Below are 16,034 nucleotides of genomic sequence, written 5' to 3'. Positions count from 1 at the left end.
CTCAAGGACAAAGGTTTATCTCACATTGTGAAGCAGACTTTAGCTACTTTGTTCTCCATTTCTATTTTTCATCGTGGGGTGAATTTGGGGATTTAGTGTTGAGCTTTAGAACTTTCTTGCTTAACAGTTGACCTGAGCCTCAAAGTAAGTTATAAGCTTAGTCTTTTCGCCTGGTTTTTGGAAGATTCTGGCTTTCAGGTTCATTCTAGAGATTAAGCAAGTAAAATTGAATGTCCCTCAGTTTGTAGCATTGAGGCATGCATACCTAGGTTATGCCCCTCCTATAACTCCCTTAGGTCGCTCACAGGGGCACCTAGTAGACCAAGCACATGAATTTGGCAGAGACAGCTGTGACTGCTGCATCCTATATGACTTGGCTTGTTTTGAGGAGCTTCCTTGGGTCATTCTGTAGGCATGTAAGTCTCTGTGCTAGGTACCTGGGAGCAAAGATGAATGACACAGGTCCTAAGGGAACTCCAGCACATGTGAGGAGAGACACAGACAGACACATGAGTAAGGTGGTTGTAATTCAGTGTCGTCAGTGCCATGTGGTGAGTTTGTGAGAGAGCCATCTAACTTAGGGAATGGGAGGCTTCCTGGAGGAGATAAAGTCTGAGCTGAGTTCTAAAGAAAATTGAAGTTTTCCCCAAAAGGGTTGAGGTGGAAGGTATTCCTGGTAGAGGAATCAACATGAACAAAGGCAGGAAGGTGAGAAAAAATGCATTGGGGGAGGGATGGGAATGGGGCCAGCTAACAAGAAGACCGCAGCTTTGAGGGTGTGAAGCTCGAGGTAAGAGGCTGGGAGGGATGGAATCAGACTAGTGAGGCTAGCTGGCCAGGTGACGGAGAGCCCTGGTAGGAGTTTGAGGTTGTTCTGTAGGTTAGTGGGGGGCCTTTAGAGGACCTGACGTGTTACTGAGACGTTCCTTTGGAGGGTAAGTGAAGGCTGGCTTGGCAAGCAGGAGGAAAGTTGTGGCCTTGGGTCAAGGAAATTAGTTTGTAAGCCATTGGTGTTGGGGTGAGGGGAAGAAAGAAAATGTAAGGATTTCCTTTGTTCCCCGCTCCTTTCTGGCCTTGCCTGAGACAAAGTTGCTGAGGTTGGCTCTTTGATCCTAGTTGCCGTCCCCTTTAGGAAGCTCACATAAATGGCTTTTTTGCAAGCTTCTCACCATAGGGTTATGACCTTTTCAAAGCAAGGCTGCCTCCCCTCATTGTGTTTCCACAGCATGCTGCCCATTCTCCTGCCATCCCACAGGGTGCTGGGAGCCCAGCTCCATTAATCAATTTTCATGACTCTTCCATGTGATTTATGAACATGAATTACTAGTCATTTTGTGGACACTCTGTCAGAGCCAGCCCTGGGCTGGGCTCTGGGGGCGTGTAGATAGATAAGTCATGGTTACCGCCCTTACTGAGCCTGTAGTTTAATGAGAGATAGACATAAAATTAAAAGTGTGATTTGCGTAATAGTTCTATTCAAAAGTGAAATGATTCCAGAAGAGTTGGCAGCAGTATTAGCACCATTAACATCAGTGGTTGCAGAGTGAGCCACATCTTTCAGCTACAACTTGTATGCAAAACAGAGAAAATAAATTTAAGCCATATCTAAAATTATTCTGATTTTTGAGAATATGGTCTGACCATAGTTGATTTATTAGAATATGTAACTGATTATTTTCTAGTTTCACCTGTCATAAGCTCTGATACATTTGATTTTCAGGAAGGGAAGGGGCAGGGAGAGGTACTTATCCAATACCACGTATTTCTGTGTGTTTACCTTCATAACAGATACTAGAACTTGTAGCATGTGGAGTGACCACAGTCTTGTTTTCCTTACAGTATCTAAATATAAAAGAGGACTGCAATGCCATGGCTTTCTGTGCTAAAATGCGGAGCTCCAAGAAGACCGAGGTGAATCAGGAGGCCCCTGAGCCAGGGGTGGAAGTGCTTTTCTACCTGTCAGACAGGGAGCCCCTCCAGCTGGGCAACGGAGAGTACACGGCGGAGGAGCTGTGCATCAGGGCGGCACAGGAGTGCTGTGAGTACTGGCAGCAGCCCTGGGCCCAGGGCAGGCTTTGGGGGCACACCGTCCTAGAAGCAGGTCCCATGTCTCTGCCTCTGGTGGTTCCGCTAAGTGGAGAGAGGTGTGGGCTCTAGGAGTCAGGGAAATTGTCTTGCCTCTGCCAATCACTTGCATTTGACCTTAGGTCAGTGATTTGAATTCTGAGAGCTTTACTTTCTTCCTGCTGTCACAGATGAGTTGTTGGATACCAAGGAGTGACGCTTGCCTTCTGTGGAGGCTTAGTTTTTGTTTCCCCCACATCTGGGCACCTAGCACAAAGTTACAGACTCAATAAGTGGCATCTCCCAATATCATAATTGTTTAAAACTTATAAAAAGTGTGATTCATCTTTCTGCTGTGACTTGTGTCCTTCCCCTAGTCCCCACCCATGTGATGCCGAGGTGAAGTGAGAAATTGAGTGTCACTTTGTGGCTTGGTCAGCTTGCCAAGTTGTGAAAAGGACAGTGAGGCTGTGAACAACACAACCCATTTTTTTAAAGTGTGGCTTGTCTTACTAAACTTAGCCTGTGCCTTCAGCAGGTAGAAAACAAACTGAGTAACAAAATAAAGCCCTTTTCACTATCTTTTAAACTTGGGGTTATTGGAAGTTTTTGGCTACCTGCTTTTAAATGACAAATTTAAGTCATAGAGATTTAAAGATCTAATCCACTTAGATCCTACAGTGATGGTTGTACAACTCTGTAAATATATTAAACCTCACTGAATTATACCCCTAAAACAGGTATACTTTGTGGTATATGAATTACATCTCAGTAAAGCTATTTTTAAAAATATTGACTCGTTTTATGAAGATGAAGTAACCGTGATGACAGACAGTCTGGTCCATGTTTTAGTTGTGTCATCTTTTGCCCTCAGAACAGCTCTGTGAGATAGGGTGGTTATTGCAAGAATCACCTTCCTTGTTTGTGATACAGTTTGTCTGGAAAACCCATTTTCTTTCTGATATATATCTTTCTGCCAAAATGCTTTAAATAACAGTTCTAATTTTTTTTTTAAAAAAAGGTTACTATAGGGGGAAAAAAGTATAGTAGACTCTTACAAAACATAACACTGTAGAACTGGTTGAGCTACATAGATTATAAGGAAGAAATGCATTAATAATCTGAAGTTATTTTGACTAGATATCCAAGTGTATAAGGAACTGGATTTAGATATCAGCTTTAAAAAATATTCATAATTAGAAAAACAACTACATGAAATTGGTGCTTCTAAAATACTTTTTAAGGCAATGTTTTTTTTTCTCTTGAGATTTGGTTTATAGTGTTCGTCATCTTTGCCCAGCTCCTTGCCATCAGCATAGCAGGTACAAACCTCAGTTTGTGAGCTGGGAGCATTTGTGCAGAATTGTGGGGCTGCAGAGAGAGATCAGGAGATGCTGCTGCAGGAGAGTAGAGAGCCTGTGAGTCCGAGGACAGCCACCAGCCTCTGGGAGCTCCTGGAGTTCTGGGCTCAGGACCAGTCAGTTTGGGGCATCAGACCCTAAGCCCAGTCTGTGGAGAATGAGTGGTCTCTATTCTAACTGACTCAGGAGAATGTTACAAAAATTTATTAATTTTTAAAATGTCTGAATACAGAATGTGACACATTCTTGTAGCTTTCCTTATTATATAGTAAGTTATGTTTGGAGGCAGTGCTGTTTTCTTCCATGTTTTTCACTATTATATGACAAATTTTTGTATTTTTAGCTTTCGTTATTTCACCTTCTCAACAGTTCTCTTTTGGTGTGAATCCCCAACCTTGCATTTTACTAGATGAGTAACCCCAAGTCAGACTAAATCTCAAGAGGCAACAGTTTCTTTACTTGTAAATGGCAGAAATAATACATAATTAGAGGTTAGGAGGATTTAAAGATAATGAATGTATAGTGTGTTAGCCTGATGCCTGACACTTAGCCAAATGTTAGTAATGCTATTATTATTCCATACTTTTATATAAAATTATATCTTCGATACTCCTATTTACAAATACTAATACTATTAGAATCAGACCTGTGATAGAATTAGAGACAGATCCATGATTATAAATAAATTATGCTTCAAAGATGGATATGTATAAAGAAAGGTTAGGCTTCCCGGCCAGTTCACAAAATCCAATTTGCAAATGAAAAACTATAGTATAACCTGAAACATAGTCCCAGTAACACTGGATCCAAAAGTCATTTGCCCTTGTTCCCGAGAGAGAATGCTGTTTACAGCTTAGCTCCATCTTCTCTGTTCCACAGAGGAGTGTAACTTCTGAAGGGGTAACTCCCAGATAGTTTGAGGGGCAGGGATTGAGGTGAGGTGTTTGGCAGAGAGTGTCAGTGCGGTTGTAACTTCTTTGTCGTCGTCGTTGTTGTTCAAGTACAGTTGTCTGCATTTCCCCCCCATCACTCCCCCCAACCTCTGCCATCCCTCCCTCCCTCCCCTGATCCCACCCCCACCTTGCTTTCCATTTCCTAACTCAGCGTGTTCATTGGAGAGAGTCCCTGCTAGGTAGGCAGGGCTGGCAAGAGTCCCCATCATTGTCTGTCTCACTTCAGGTGTCTGATTTGGGAAACAATGACCAGTTCCTTCATTTTTGGTTAAATTTACTCTATCTCAGTTTGAGGCCTGGTTGCACGTGAAAATATCAGTCATTATTGGTTATTTGCAATCATTTTCCTCCCTTCCTCACCTGCTTTTAGATTACAGAGCTCAGAAGTGAGTGAAAGGGTGTGTTCTGGCTTTATAATCTCCCTTATCTATTATTCTGTTCTTCTTGTTCTGAGGGAAGCAGTTGGTGGGGGTGGGATGGGGTGGCACAGGAGCTTATTGGACCACCTTTGTTAAGCACATACCTCCTTGTTAGTTGGTAATAAATTTTAATCACTGACAAAAATCACTTTGGTTATATTTATTCTAACACATAATTTCATGTGCTGCTGCCAGGAACAACTGTGCATGTTTAACCTATAATCACAGTATGTTAGAATTGTTTAAACATTTCCTGTTGGAGACAAATTGGGGACTTCTCAAACTCCAAGCATGTTTCTGACTATGATTAGCAAGGTGAGCATCAGGTGGGGTCTGGGAACTTGTCAGGTGGCCTTTTTGAAGGCAGGATTTAGTAAGATGGTGTCATAGACATGCTAGCGAGAAATATCATGAGACATCTGTTTTAAAATGTTTTTAATCTGGTTTGCCAGGAGCTATTGTACATATTCTTGAGGAGCCATGGTTATTAATTATTATGATTTAAACTGCTTGATTGAACATGGTTGGAAGTCTTATTTGCCCTAAGAGGATATGAATGTGACCTAGATTCTTTTTGAATAAGAGAACTTTCTGTCTTTGCATAACATGTCATGCATTGGAAATGGATAGCTAAATGTATCTGTCTTCAATTTTTTGATATGTTCTTTACTTTCCCCCAGGTATCTCTCCTCTGTGTCACAACCTCTTTGCTCTGTATGATGAGAACACCAAGCTCTGGTATGCTCCAAATCACACCATCACTGTCGATGACAAGACATCGCTCCGGCTCCATTACCGGATGAGGTAAGTGTGCCTGCCTGGCTTTCTCGTGCAGGGAGGGGTGGCAGTTAGCCTGGAGCCCTGAGTCACTTACCAAGAAATAGTGTCATCATTTTTGTAATTTGTAAGCTTTGTATTTGTTTGGTATGAGAAACAACTTCTTCAGTATTTGGAATACAATTCATGATAATTTGATCACCTTCTTCTGCCACAGTATAGAAGTCATTATGATGCAGGGGATAGTTCGAATAGAATTAGTGTCATGTACCAGAGTTTTTCAAGTAGTGAATCATGGTTATGAATTTAATTTAGTGAGTCGTGACCAGAATTTTTTTAAAGGCAAGAATAGATAATAATCAGTATATATACATATCCTAAGAATGTTGTTTTTGAAAACTTTTGTTTGAAATATACATATGTATGTACTAAGCCATCAGGGGATAAAATATATTTCTTAATAAAAATTGCAGCTAAAGAGTTTGAGAAACACTGCTTGAAGTGGTATTCTGGAAATTCTAAGTTGGCCTTGCTCACAAGGGGTGGCTGTTTGGATCCACTTTCTGGGGAGTTTTTCTAGTGGGCTGTGAGTTTTCTTCTGGTGGGTGCTTGCCTTTTCTCCCATATCGTTGACCTTGTTACCTGTCATGTAGTCTCCCAGGAGGGCATGGGCAGTTAGTGTTTTGTGGCAGGAGTCTCTTGAGTGTATAGGCATGTTTGTTCTCTACCTACAATCCTAGAGTATGGTTGTTAGATAGTAGTTAAGCACAAGTTAACAAGTGTATTTAGCAAAGGAGCTTATAAATAGGATGGATACTCTTTGAAAAGGATCTTAACTGGCATAGATGTGATTAAATCAGTAGATTAGTTCAGGCACTGATGGAACTCAGGGACAGGCTAGAAAAGCCCTTGGGGATGCAGAGGTTCTCCACAGTATCTTAGCTGCTGTCTCCTTTGGGAAGTCAGTAAAGTTGTTACCATTCTAGAATGACCTGTATGTTTTTCTCTGTGGAAGCTGAACTGGGTTTACTTTTTTTGATAGTCATTCTGTGACTGACTTTTTCTCTCTGTACTTATCCAAGGCTTCACCTTATGAGGAGGGAGGTATGCCATGTGAGATTCCATGCCCCAGATTTAGGGAAACACTCACCCTACCCAGCTGAACCTTCTGACTATATTTGGATTTGTTTTTCAAAGTGTAATCTTGATTTTGTGGCCTGCGGAGCTGGCTATGTGATCCAGCATTTAAACGTGTGCTTGCAGCTCCAGGAGGAAGGGGGCATGCCATTCAGTTCTAGTTCTTGCCCTCTAGGTTTCTCCACTTGGCTTGAAATCTAGAATGGTAAAATTGGAACTTGGAAGAGACCTGAGTTGACCTAATTCAACTCTTCCAACTTTTTAGGGAGAAGCTGATGTCCATAAAAGAGAAGTGAGTTTCCTGAAGGTCCCACAACTAGCAGATCATCTTGTTAGCACAGAGCCCTCTTGGAGGATTTGTTTATGTTGCTTGTGTGAATGTCTTATTATTAAAAGCTGTCTTTGCCTGCTCCCCAGTCTGTTAGCTGCCAGGAAGTGCACTGCTGCTTCATTTTTGGCACCTTGACTTTGTACCTGACATCGCTCTTCAACAGGATATTGCTTTGTTACCACAGGCTCTTTGAACTTGGGGAAAAAAAGATCCCACCCTAAGCTAAAATATTTGCATTACAACAACTACAAAAATTTTGAAACCTCATAATCTCACCACTAAAGAAGGTGTAATACAAAAATAAATGTTAGTGAATATTTCAGTGGACTCTCAGTTCTATTTTAGGAAATAATCATGTACTTCAATTATAGTTCTGTTTTTTGGTGATTTTGATAGTTACTATTTTGTAATATATCTTAATTAAGAAAAGAGTATTCTTTATTTCTTTTTAAGAAAATTTTTTTCTAAATGAATTCCTTTATCCATTAATAAATTTCTATAGAAACCTGAACTGCATTTGTTGTATAAAACATCTCTACATAAGCTTAGAATATGCAGTCATCTGTCATATAATTTTCTCAACAACTTGCAAGGAAGGCATGTCTCTGATAGGTCTATCTGTCTATCTCTTCCTCCTTCCTTGCTGCATTATTCCTTCATGTCATTTTGAAAAGGAATCTAGGAGCTATCATACTACATTTATTTATGTTATTCTTTATTTTTTCCCATTAGCATATGATAATGTTAGAAATTAGTATTTGGCCCAAGTTTGATGACCACCTTCATAGTTAATTTTCAAAAGGATGTAGAATTTCTGTCTTCAATATAATTTTAGTTTTGTCTTACTAGGACAAAATTAGGAAGATGTTGATTTTGGCTGTCACTGCTTTAACTTTTCTTCTGTTTTGTTTTGTATTTTTGGTTCTGTCACCTTATTACATAGAAAGCTGTCAGTCTTTGATTGACTTGGGTGGTTTCTAGAGACCCAGCCTTGTTTTAGGCTCCCTCTGGCCTTGAGTGAGGTAGAGAGGCTGCATGTCATCTTTGATCTCATTGTCCTTACACTGTCTGAACGTCTTGCCAAAGGACTTCCCAGCCAAAGCGGGTCCTACAGGGCTCAGACAGCAGCCTTGGAGAATGTCCTTGTCAGATGGATTGAAGGTTGCATTCTGCCCAGAGGGAGTATGTCGGGCCCTTGGCTCTACCAGGTACAAGGACTGTGTCTCACAGAGACTCAGTGGCGTGTAGAAGAGGACCATGGCTTGGACTGGTTCAGGGAAAATCTGTCTTCACTGCTTCTCTTCCAAGTAATTTCTCATGCTTGAAATCCTTTTTTCCTTTGTGTTAGGTACTTGGACATAATTGTGCAAGTACAGTTTGTACATATGGTACACAATTCTCATTCTCTCATCAGTATCTTCATGCACTATCAAACAGATTTTACCTGTCCTGCTTGCCAATCTGTCAGAGCCCTACTTTGAACTTTTGTACAATGGAGTGCCAAGCACATGGTAAGCACACAAAAGCTCTTAGCTACTATCTTCATCATCCTGTTTAGACCCTTGTACCTATTGCTTTCCATGCTGAAGTTCTAGTAAATCTCTAGTTATTGTATGAATGACCAGAATGCTCCATTTTGGATTTTCCTCAGCAGTCAAAGGAGTTGGCCATGTGTTTGTCTAATTTTCTTTTGCTCCAGTGTCAGAATTTCCTGTGTCTGCTTAGCTGGTAGAGCTGGTTCACCTCTTATTTTCTGCCTGCCCTGGAGAACAGAGCCCAGCCGAGTCCTCTGAACCTGTGCTCAGCTCTGCCCTTGAAGAGCAGGTTTCTTGGCCAGGGGAAGCATGATTGCCAGCCTCTTCATCACTTATAGATACAGGCTTCTGTTATAAGTGTCTGGTCCTGTGCCATGTTAGGGACAGTCTTGCAGCTGTGGGTTATACATCATGTGGGCTCCGTGGATATGCGGTACTTTGTGTGTGCAAGTAAGAGACACCAAAGCCCACAGTCACCTTAAAAAGTTACATGTGTAGAATCACTAGCAGTTTAAAAATGTTGAGTTTACTTTTTTTATCCTCACCTGAAGATATGTTTATTGATTTTAGAGAGAGAGAGGGAGGGAGGGAAACATTTGTCAGTTGCCTCTCATACAAGCCCTGACCAGGGAATGGAACCTGCAGTCTCTTAGTGTATGGGAAGAGGCTCCAATGAACTGAGTCACCTGATCAGGGCTGATTCTCTTTTTCAAGTAACTTTCTTATCCATTCTTTCCTCTCCACATTAATTTCTACTCCCTTAATTAGTTCATGATTTATTGTTAATTGATCCAACAAGCATGTATTTAGCACTTGTTATCTGCCAGGAACTAGGAATTCAGTGGTGAGCAAGAGAGCTGAGGCCCCTACCTCCACAAAGCTCATGGCACTGTTACCATAGCATCTAGTTGTCTCTTGGCCTCTCTCCTTTTTTTCCGTGGGGCTGTCTTCCAGGGAGATTCTGCCTCACATTAGCTTGCCTTGCGTTCTTTCCTCTGCCTGCTGCATATGGTCAAGGTTCTACAGCCTGGCATTTATTTATTCTGTCCCAATTCCTTCCCCAGCCCTTTCTCCCCTTCCTGCCACATTCCTTGGCAGGAGAGGCCAGCTTCTCCCACCTTGGTGTTTCTTTGGCACCTTATCTGATATCTAGGGACAAGTTATCTATTATGCACAGTGCCTAGGGCTCATGATATTATTAGGGGCCCACAAAAGTGTTTTAATTTCATTTAAAATTGGGAAAATGTTACTATAATCTAGCATGGATTATTTCATCTTTATACTAACACAGGTGTAAAATATAACTTTAATATTTTTTTGTGAAGGAAGGGAAAACTGTATGGGGTCCATGAAAGTCACAGTATAGTCCTATTTATGAGAGGTGCCCCCTTAACATGTTATTTTATTGTTGCTGTTAGAGTTGACTGGTTACCCTGTGGCTGCATGGACAGGGAACCTCACCAGGGGCAGGGCTTGGCATATGCTAGGTTGTGCAAATGCAGCTCAGTGACAGGTGGTGTAGGTTAATGGCAGCTCTTTTTGAGGTGGCAGTTTTATTTGTCGCCTCTCCATACCATGGTGGTTTTTCATGAGCATGTCAAGGGAGAGAGACTCAGGCACCAGCTGAGTCTGTAGCCTAGAGATGGCCTTGATCAGCCTAGCTCTCTCCCTTTCACACCTTCCAGAACTCCCTGTGTTTCTCTCACAGGTGGCAGAGCAAAGTGACAGTTAAGTGAGCAGGCTTGTAGTCTTAGGTCATAGCTTTGGGAACCTCAGTTTTCTTCATCTGTAAATTAGAAACAATGAAATCTACCTTGTATAGTTGCTGTAAAGGTTAAGTAGCATATAGTGCTTTTTAATTTAATTACAATATTACAAGGTGGTGCTTGTAGTATTCACTTATATCTCCTATTTTAAAACTCTATTAATTGCAAGATAAACCATCAATTTAGACAGCAATATGAGAAGTAGGAAACATTGCGATATTAACTATACATATTGGCTGTTTGATGAAACTATAGATTTTAGAAATGTGCTGGTCAGGATGGAGGCATAGGTAGACATGCTGTGTTTCCTTGCACAACCACAAGAAGGATTACAACTAACCTCAAAACAAAAAATACCTAGAACTGCCAGAAAATTGAACTGTATGGAAATTCAATAACCAAGAATTTAAAGAAGCCAACTTCATCCAGATGGGTAGAAGGGGCATAGATAGGGAGTTGGGGTGGAGAGGACATGGTGTGGCGTGGAGCAGCAGCAGGGGTGGTGAAATGGGTGGTCCCACATTCATATGTGGTGGATAAAAATATGGAGGGATACCTTGGGAGTGAACGATCCTGGCTGCAGGCCAGACTGTGCAACCCAGGGTTTCATACCAGGAAGACAAAGCCTTACTACTTCTGGCTGTGAAAACCAGTGGTGGTTGAGGCAGTAGAAGAAATTGCTGGCTTCTCAAGAGACTCATTTAAAGGGCCCACATGGTCTTAGAATGCATGCAAACATATCCACTCTGGGAATCATCACCAGGGAAAGAGCCAGAAGGGTGCCAGTTGCATATGGGAAGTGGGTAAAGTGACTGGAAATGGGGCGAGTGCCAGGCAAGCCTCCAGAAGCCAGGCAGCGGCATTGTTACCTCTCTGACCCCTCCAGCCCCAGCAGAGCCACAAAGCAGTCAAGTAGGTTGCCTGTCCTGGTGAATACCTGAGGCTCCACCCCTTACAACGTAACAGGTGTGCCAAGACAGGGAGTCAAAGCAGTTCTATCTAGTATATAGAAACAAACACAGGGAGGCTACTGTGAGGAGACAAAGAAATATGGCCCAAATGAAAGAACAGAACAAAACACCAGAAAAAGAACTAAGCAAAACAGAGATGGCCAACCTATCAGATGCAGAGTTCAAAACACTGGTGATCAAGATGCTTAGAGAACTCATTGAGAATGGCAAACACATGACGAAAGAAATGAAGGCTACACTAAGTGAAACGAAGAAAAATCCACAGGGAACCAACAGTGAAGAGAAGGAAGCTGGGGTTCAAATCAATGATTTGGACCAGAAGGAAGAAATAAACATTCAATCAGAACAGAATGAAGAAACAAAAATTCACAAAACCAAGGAGACAATAAGACGACTCTGGGACATTTCCAAAAGTGCCAACCTGCAAATCATAGGGATGCCAGAAAGAGAAGAGGAAGAGCAAGAAATTGAAGACTTATTCGAAAAAATAATGAAAGAAGACTTCCCTAATTTGGCAAAGGAAATAGACATACAAATCCAGGAAGCACAGAGAGTCCCAAAGAAGTTAGACCCAAAGAAGACTACACCAACATACATCAATATTAAAATGTCAATGGTTAAAGATAAAGAATCTTAAAAGCAGCAAGAAAAAACAGAGAGTTACCAACAAAGATGTTCCCATGAGATTATCAGCTGATTTCTCAAAAGAAACCTTGGAGTCAAGAAGGGACTGGTAAGAAGTACTCAAAGTCGTGAAAAGCAAGGACCTACAACCAAGATTACTCTATCCAGCAAAGCTATCATTTAGAATAGAAGGGCAGATAAAGTGCTTCCCAGACAAGGTAAAGCCACAGGAGTTCATCGTCACCAAGCCATTATTACATGAAATGTTAAAGGGACTTATTTGAGAAAAAGATCAAAACTATGAACAGTAAAATGACAACAAACTCACAACTGTCAACAGCTGAATCTAAAAAAACTAAGCAACTAGAACAGTAACAGAATTATAGACGTGGAGATCACATGGAGGGTTATTGGCTGGAGGAGGAAGAAAGAGGAGAATGGGAGAAAAGGTGCAGGGATTAAGAAGCATAATGGGAAGATACAAAATAGACAGGGGGAGGTTAAGAATAATACAGGAAATAGAGAAGCCAAAGAACTTGTATGTAAAACCCATGGACATGAACTAAGAGGGGGGGTGATTTCTGGAGGCAGTTTTTTAAATATACTTAAGAAAAAAGAAAAATAAATCCTCAAAGATTTCAGAAATGTTAAAGAGTGAATGAAATGTATTGGATTCAAGGCAGGATGGCATTATTAAAGGCAAAGAGAGTTTTTGGGCTAGCATCTACTTCAGTCAGCAGCGTTTCCTATTTAGGAAGACACTGAGAAGTTACAAGAGCTGTGTCTGTGATCTTAAAGAGGTCACTTTATCTCCCTGAGTCATAGATGGGGTTCTGGCAGGGCACTTTTCACTGAGTGTTTTAAGACTGAAAAGAGAAGGACCTCATAAGCAAAGTACTACAGATGAAAGGTCTGTCTCTTTGCCTCTCTGGGAAGGTTAGCCTCCAGCACTGATAACTCCAGGTCGAACCAGGACATTTCTCCCACACATTTGAAGGCCACTGTTCCCACAATTGACATATTTTCCTGGGTTCCAGGTTTTATTTTACCAACTGGCATGGGACCAATGATAATGAGCAGTCGGTATGGCGACATTCTCCAAAGAAGCAGAAAAATGGCTACGAGAAAAAAAAAGTTCCTGATGCAACCCCTCTCCTTGACGCCAGCTCTCTGGAATATCTGTTTGCTCAGGTAAGAAGTTTAGGGCCAGGAGGTCCTGGAGTTCATGGGATGGATGAGGCATTGTAGGGTTCAGATTTCCTGGTGCCACTGGACTTGGGGTTAGCTAGGATGCGTTATGGTCTCTTTTGTGTGCAGTTCTTGCCACCCATGGACTTGCCCCAGGTGAGGATGAGGAAGGCTGTTCCAGGGGACTGTTGACCCCAGTTGTGGGTTTTCCAGGCTTCACTTCCCCATTCCTTTCTTTTCCCCTTCACCTCCTACCATCTTACTTCTCATCTTCAGCCTCCCATGGAGAGAGGGGAGGGGAGCCGTAAGCAAGGGAAAGTATAGTTCAATGGGGCTAACGAAGAGGTGGCCACTCTGAGTCACAGGGGTGACAGAAAGATTAAGCACTACAAAAAAGCCAGGAGAGCAGTTAGAGTCATCTAAATCACATTACCCTGAGGTAGTGCACACACACACACACACACACAATTTTGTTTATGTTTTCTGATTTCACCATACAGATATGTATTATGCACTATGTATTTTTTGAAAACATCTTATTTATATAATTTTATAAATTGCTTTTTTATTCAGTCTAATGGTGGTCCTTCAAATGCCAATTTAAAATATAGATCTTCATTATTTTAATGACTTCATAATAATTTGTTTATTCAACAAATAATTCCCGAGTGCCCATGTACTCTTTGCTGCAGATACTGTGAACAAGACAGACATGGTCTCTGCAGCGTCAGATGCACAGTCAGAGCAGGCAAACAGAAAACCAGCCAGCAAATAAAAACGCACAGGTATACACTGGAAGTTGTAAGAAATGCTCTGAAGGGGAAAGGTATTGTGACAGAGAATATAGAGAGGGGTGTGCCTGGGGAGACCTAACTTAAAATTGTTTGATCCGAAAAGGCCTCTCCAAAGAATAAAGAGTCAGCAATTCTGAGGGAGGAATGGGGAAAGAATTTCTTCTATGAAGAGCAGAGCTTTTAACAGCAGCGCAACTGACCTTTTGGGCTAGATAATTTTTCGTGGCAAGGGACTGCACTCACTCGTAGGGTATTTACACACACTCTGGGCCTCCACTTACGAGATGCCAGTAGCACCATCTTCCCAGTCCTGATGATCAAAAATGTCTCCAGACATTGCCAGATATCCCCTCAGGGGCAAAATGTCTCCTGTTGAAAACACCTGATGTAGAGGGGACAGGATGTGGGAAGACCCTGAAGTAGGTAAGCCCTGAGAGGACAGTCAGGAGGGTGATGGGAATGAGACAGGCGAGACAGACCAGGGCAGACAACACAGAACCTTGTATGAACTGGCAAGGGGTCTTGTATTCACCCATCCTGAATGGGGTGAAAGCTATTTGGAGGGTTTGATTTGATTTACAGTGGAAGTCAAGGGTGCTTCTTCTTGGTGTATGGAAGTGAACTATGCTGCAGCCAAGAGTACACTTCAGCTGAAAAGGAGCTGTAATTGGTCCAGGCAAGAGAACAGGCTGGTTTTACATTAGTGCATAACAGTGGAGTTGGAGAAAAATGGATGGGCCTCTGCTTACTTTTGGAGGTAAAATGACTGTGTTTTACTGATGGGTTAGATGTGGAAGGGGAGGAAACTGGAAAAATCAAAGATGATTTGAGATTTTGGTTTTGGGCAGTGTTTGATGGATACGGGGAAGGCCTAGAGGAACAGGTTGGAGAAGTGGTGGGAATTAGGTGTCTCCTTTTGGAGATGCCTGTGAGGCACACAGGTGGAGATTTTGGGTAGGAAGTTGAGTATGACGAGCAGGAATCCATAGGAGAACATCATTTACTTAACTGGTGTCTTGTTCCTGGGCATTTTTTTTTCATATTTTCCCTGCTGTGCCATCACTGTTAGAGGCTATCTGAGCAATCTCATGCACATGCTTATGTGTTGTGTGTTGTTACTTCCTTAGGACCTACTTTCGTATACGTGACAATGTATCACAGTGACATCCTGCTACATGGCTTTCATTCCCCGCCCCATGCATACAACAGAGAAATGCGCAGCCCTGGGCAAAACTGTTGAAAAAATGAACTGACCATTTTCAGATTGGTATTTTGAAATCAGCCACCCAGTTGTGTATGTTCATACCTGAGATTTATACTTTTACCTTGGTGGGTGTAAGAGGAAGTATAAAGAAAGAGTGTGGCGTATGTTAGGAGTAAAGTCTTGCACTAGAATCTGACCTTTCAGGTCAGATTCCAGAATGAGGTTTACAGTGATATTCACAGAGAAATCACAGCCAAACAAATTAGTTTTGGCTCCTGTTCCGCTCTTCACATGATGCTGGCAGAGGTGATTGTCATTGGTCCTCAGTAGTTTACGGAAGTGATCAGTGTCCTGCTCTTACCTGAGAGAGAGAGAAGCAGTCCTGTCTTGGAAAGAAGGGGAACTGCAATGGTGAGAACCCTCCATCTAAACCCACTGAAGTCAAGTCCCTTCAGGGAAAGTGAGTGGCTTACTTATGTTCGGAGGCGGGAACACCACCTCCGAACATTATGTCTGCCTCTGCTCAAGCCAGAGAAAGGCTAAAGCTTCCCGGTCCTGAGAGTACTGTGTGTGCTGAGTGGTAAAGACTGAGTGTGGCCGTGGCACAGTGTGGAAGAACTGCAGCCCTGGAGTCACATGTAAGTCTGACTGTCCACCACTCACTAGGGCCCTGGCCTCCGTGCCATGCTACCTTTTTACTTGGCTCTGTTTTTGATAACTACCTGATGTCCTATATTTCACTTTGTTTCTCCTTTCTTCTTAGAATGGAATCTCCATGAGGTCAGCAATGTAGTTTGGTTTACTGCTATATCCCTACAGCTAACCTAACATCTGACCTATAATTGGTTCTCAGCATTCAGTAATTACAAAATGAATGAATGGAGTTATTTAACCTTTGGTGCCTTAGATT

The 16,034-nt window shown here is 42.0% G+C and overlaps 1 protein-coding gene across 2 annotated transcripts in view; it reads left to right on the top strand.

Moving 5' to 3' along the window:
- Nucleotides 1-16,034, top strand: part of JAK1 (Janus kinase 1) — a 123,299-nt gene that overhangs the window by 69,631 nt on the left and 37,634 nt on the right. For both annotated transcript variants that reach the window (XM_028514188.2, XM_028514190.2), the window contains 3 exons: nt 1,840-2,038; nt 5,478-5,601; nt 12,976-13,129. In XM_028514188.2, the coding sequence (XP_028369989.1) occupies nt 1,840-2,038; nt 5,478-5,601; nt 12,976-13,129 (477 nt within the window). The remainder of the gene's footprint in view (nt 1-1,839; nt 2,039-5,477; nt 5,602-12,975; nt 13,130-16,034) is intronic.

This window comes from Phyllostomus discolor, chromosome 5, assembly GCF_004126475.2.
Source record: "Phyllostomus discolor isolate MPI-MPIP mPhyDis1 chromosome 5, mPhyDis1.pri.v3, whole genome shotgun sequence".
Classification (NCBI taxonomy): Eukaryota; Metazoa; Chordata; class Mammalia; order Chiroptera; family Phyllostomidae; genus Phyllostomus; species Phyllostomus discolor.
Note: the sequence above shows the minus strand (reverse complement) of the source record. Positions and strands in the feature narration are given on the sequence as shown.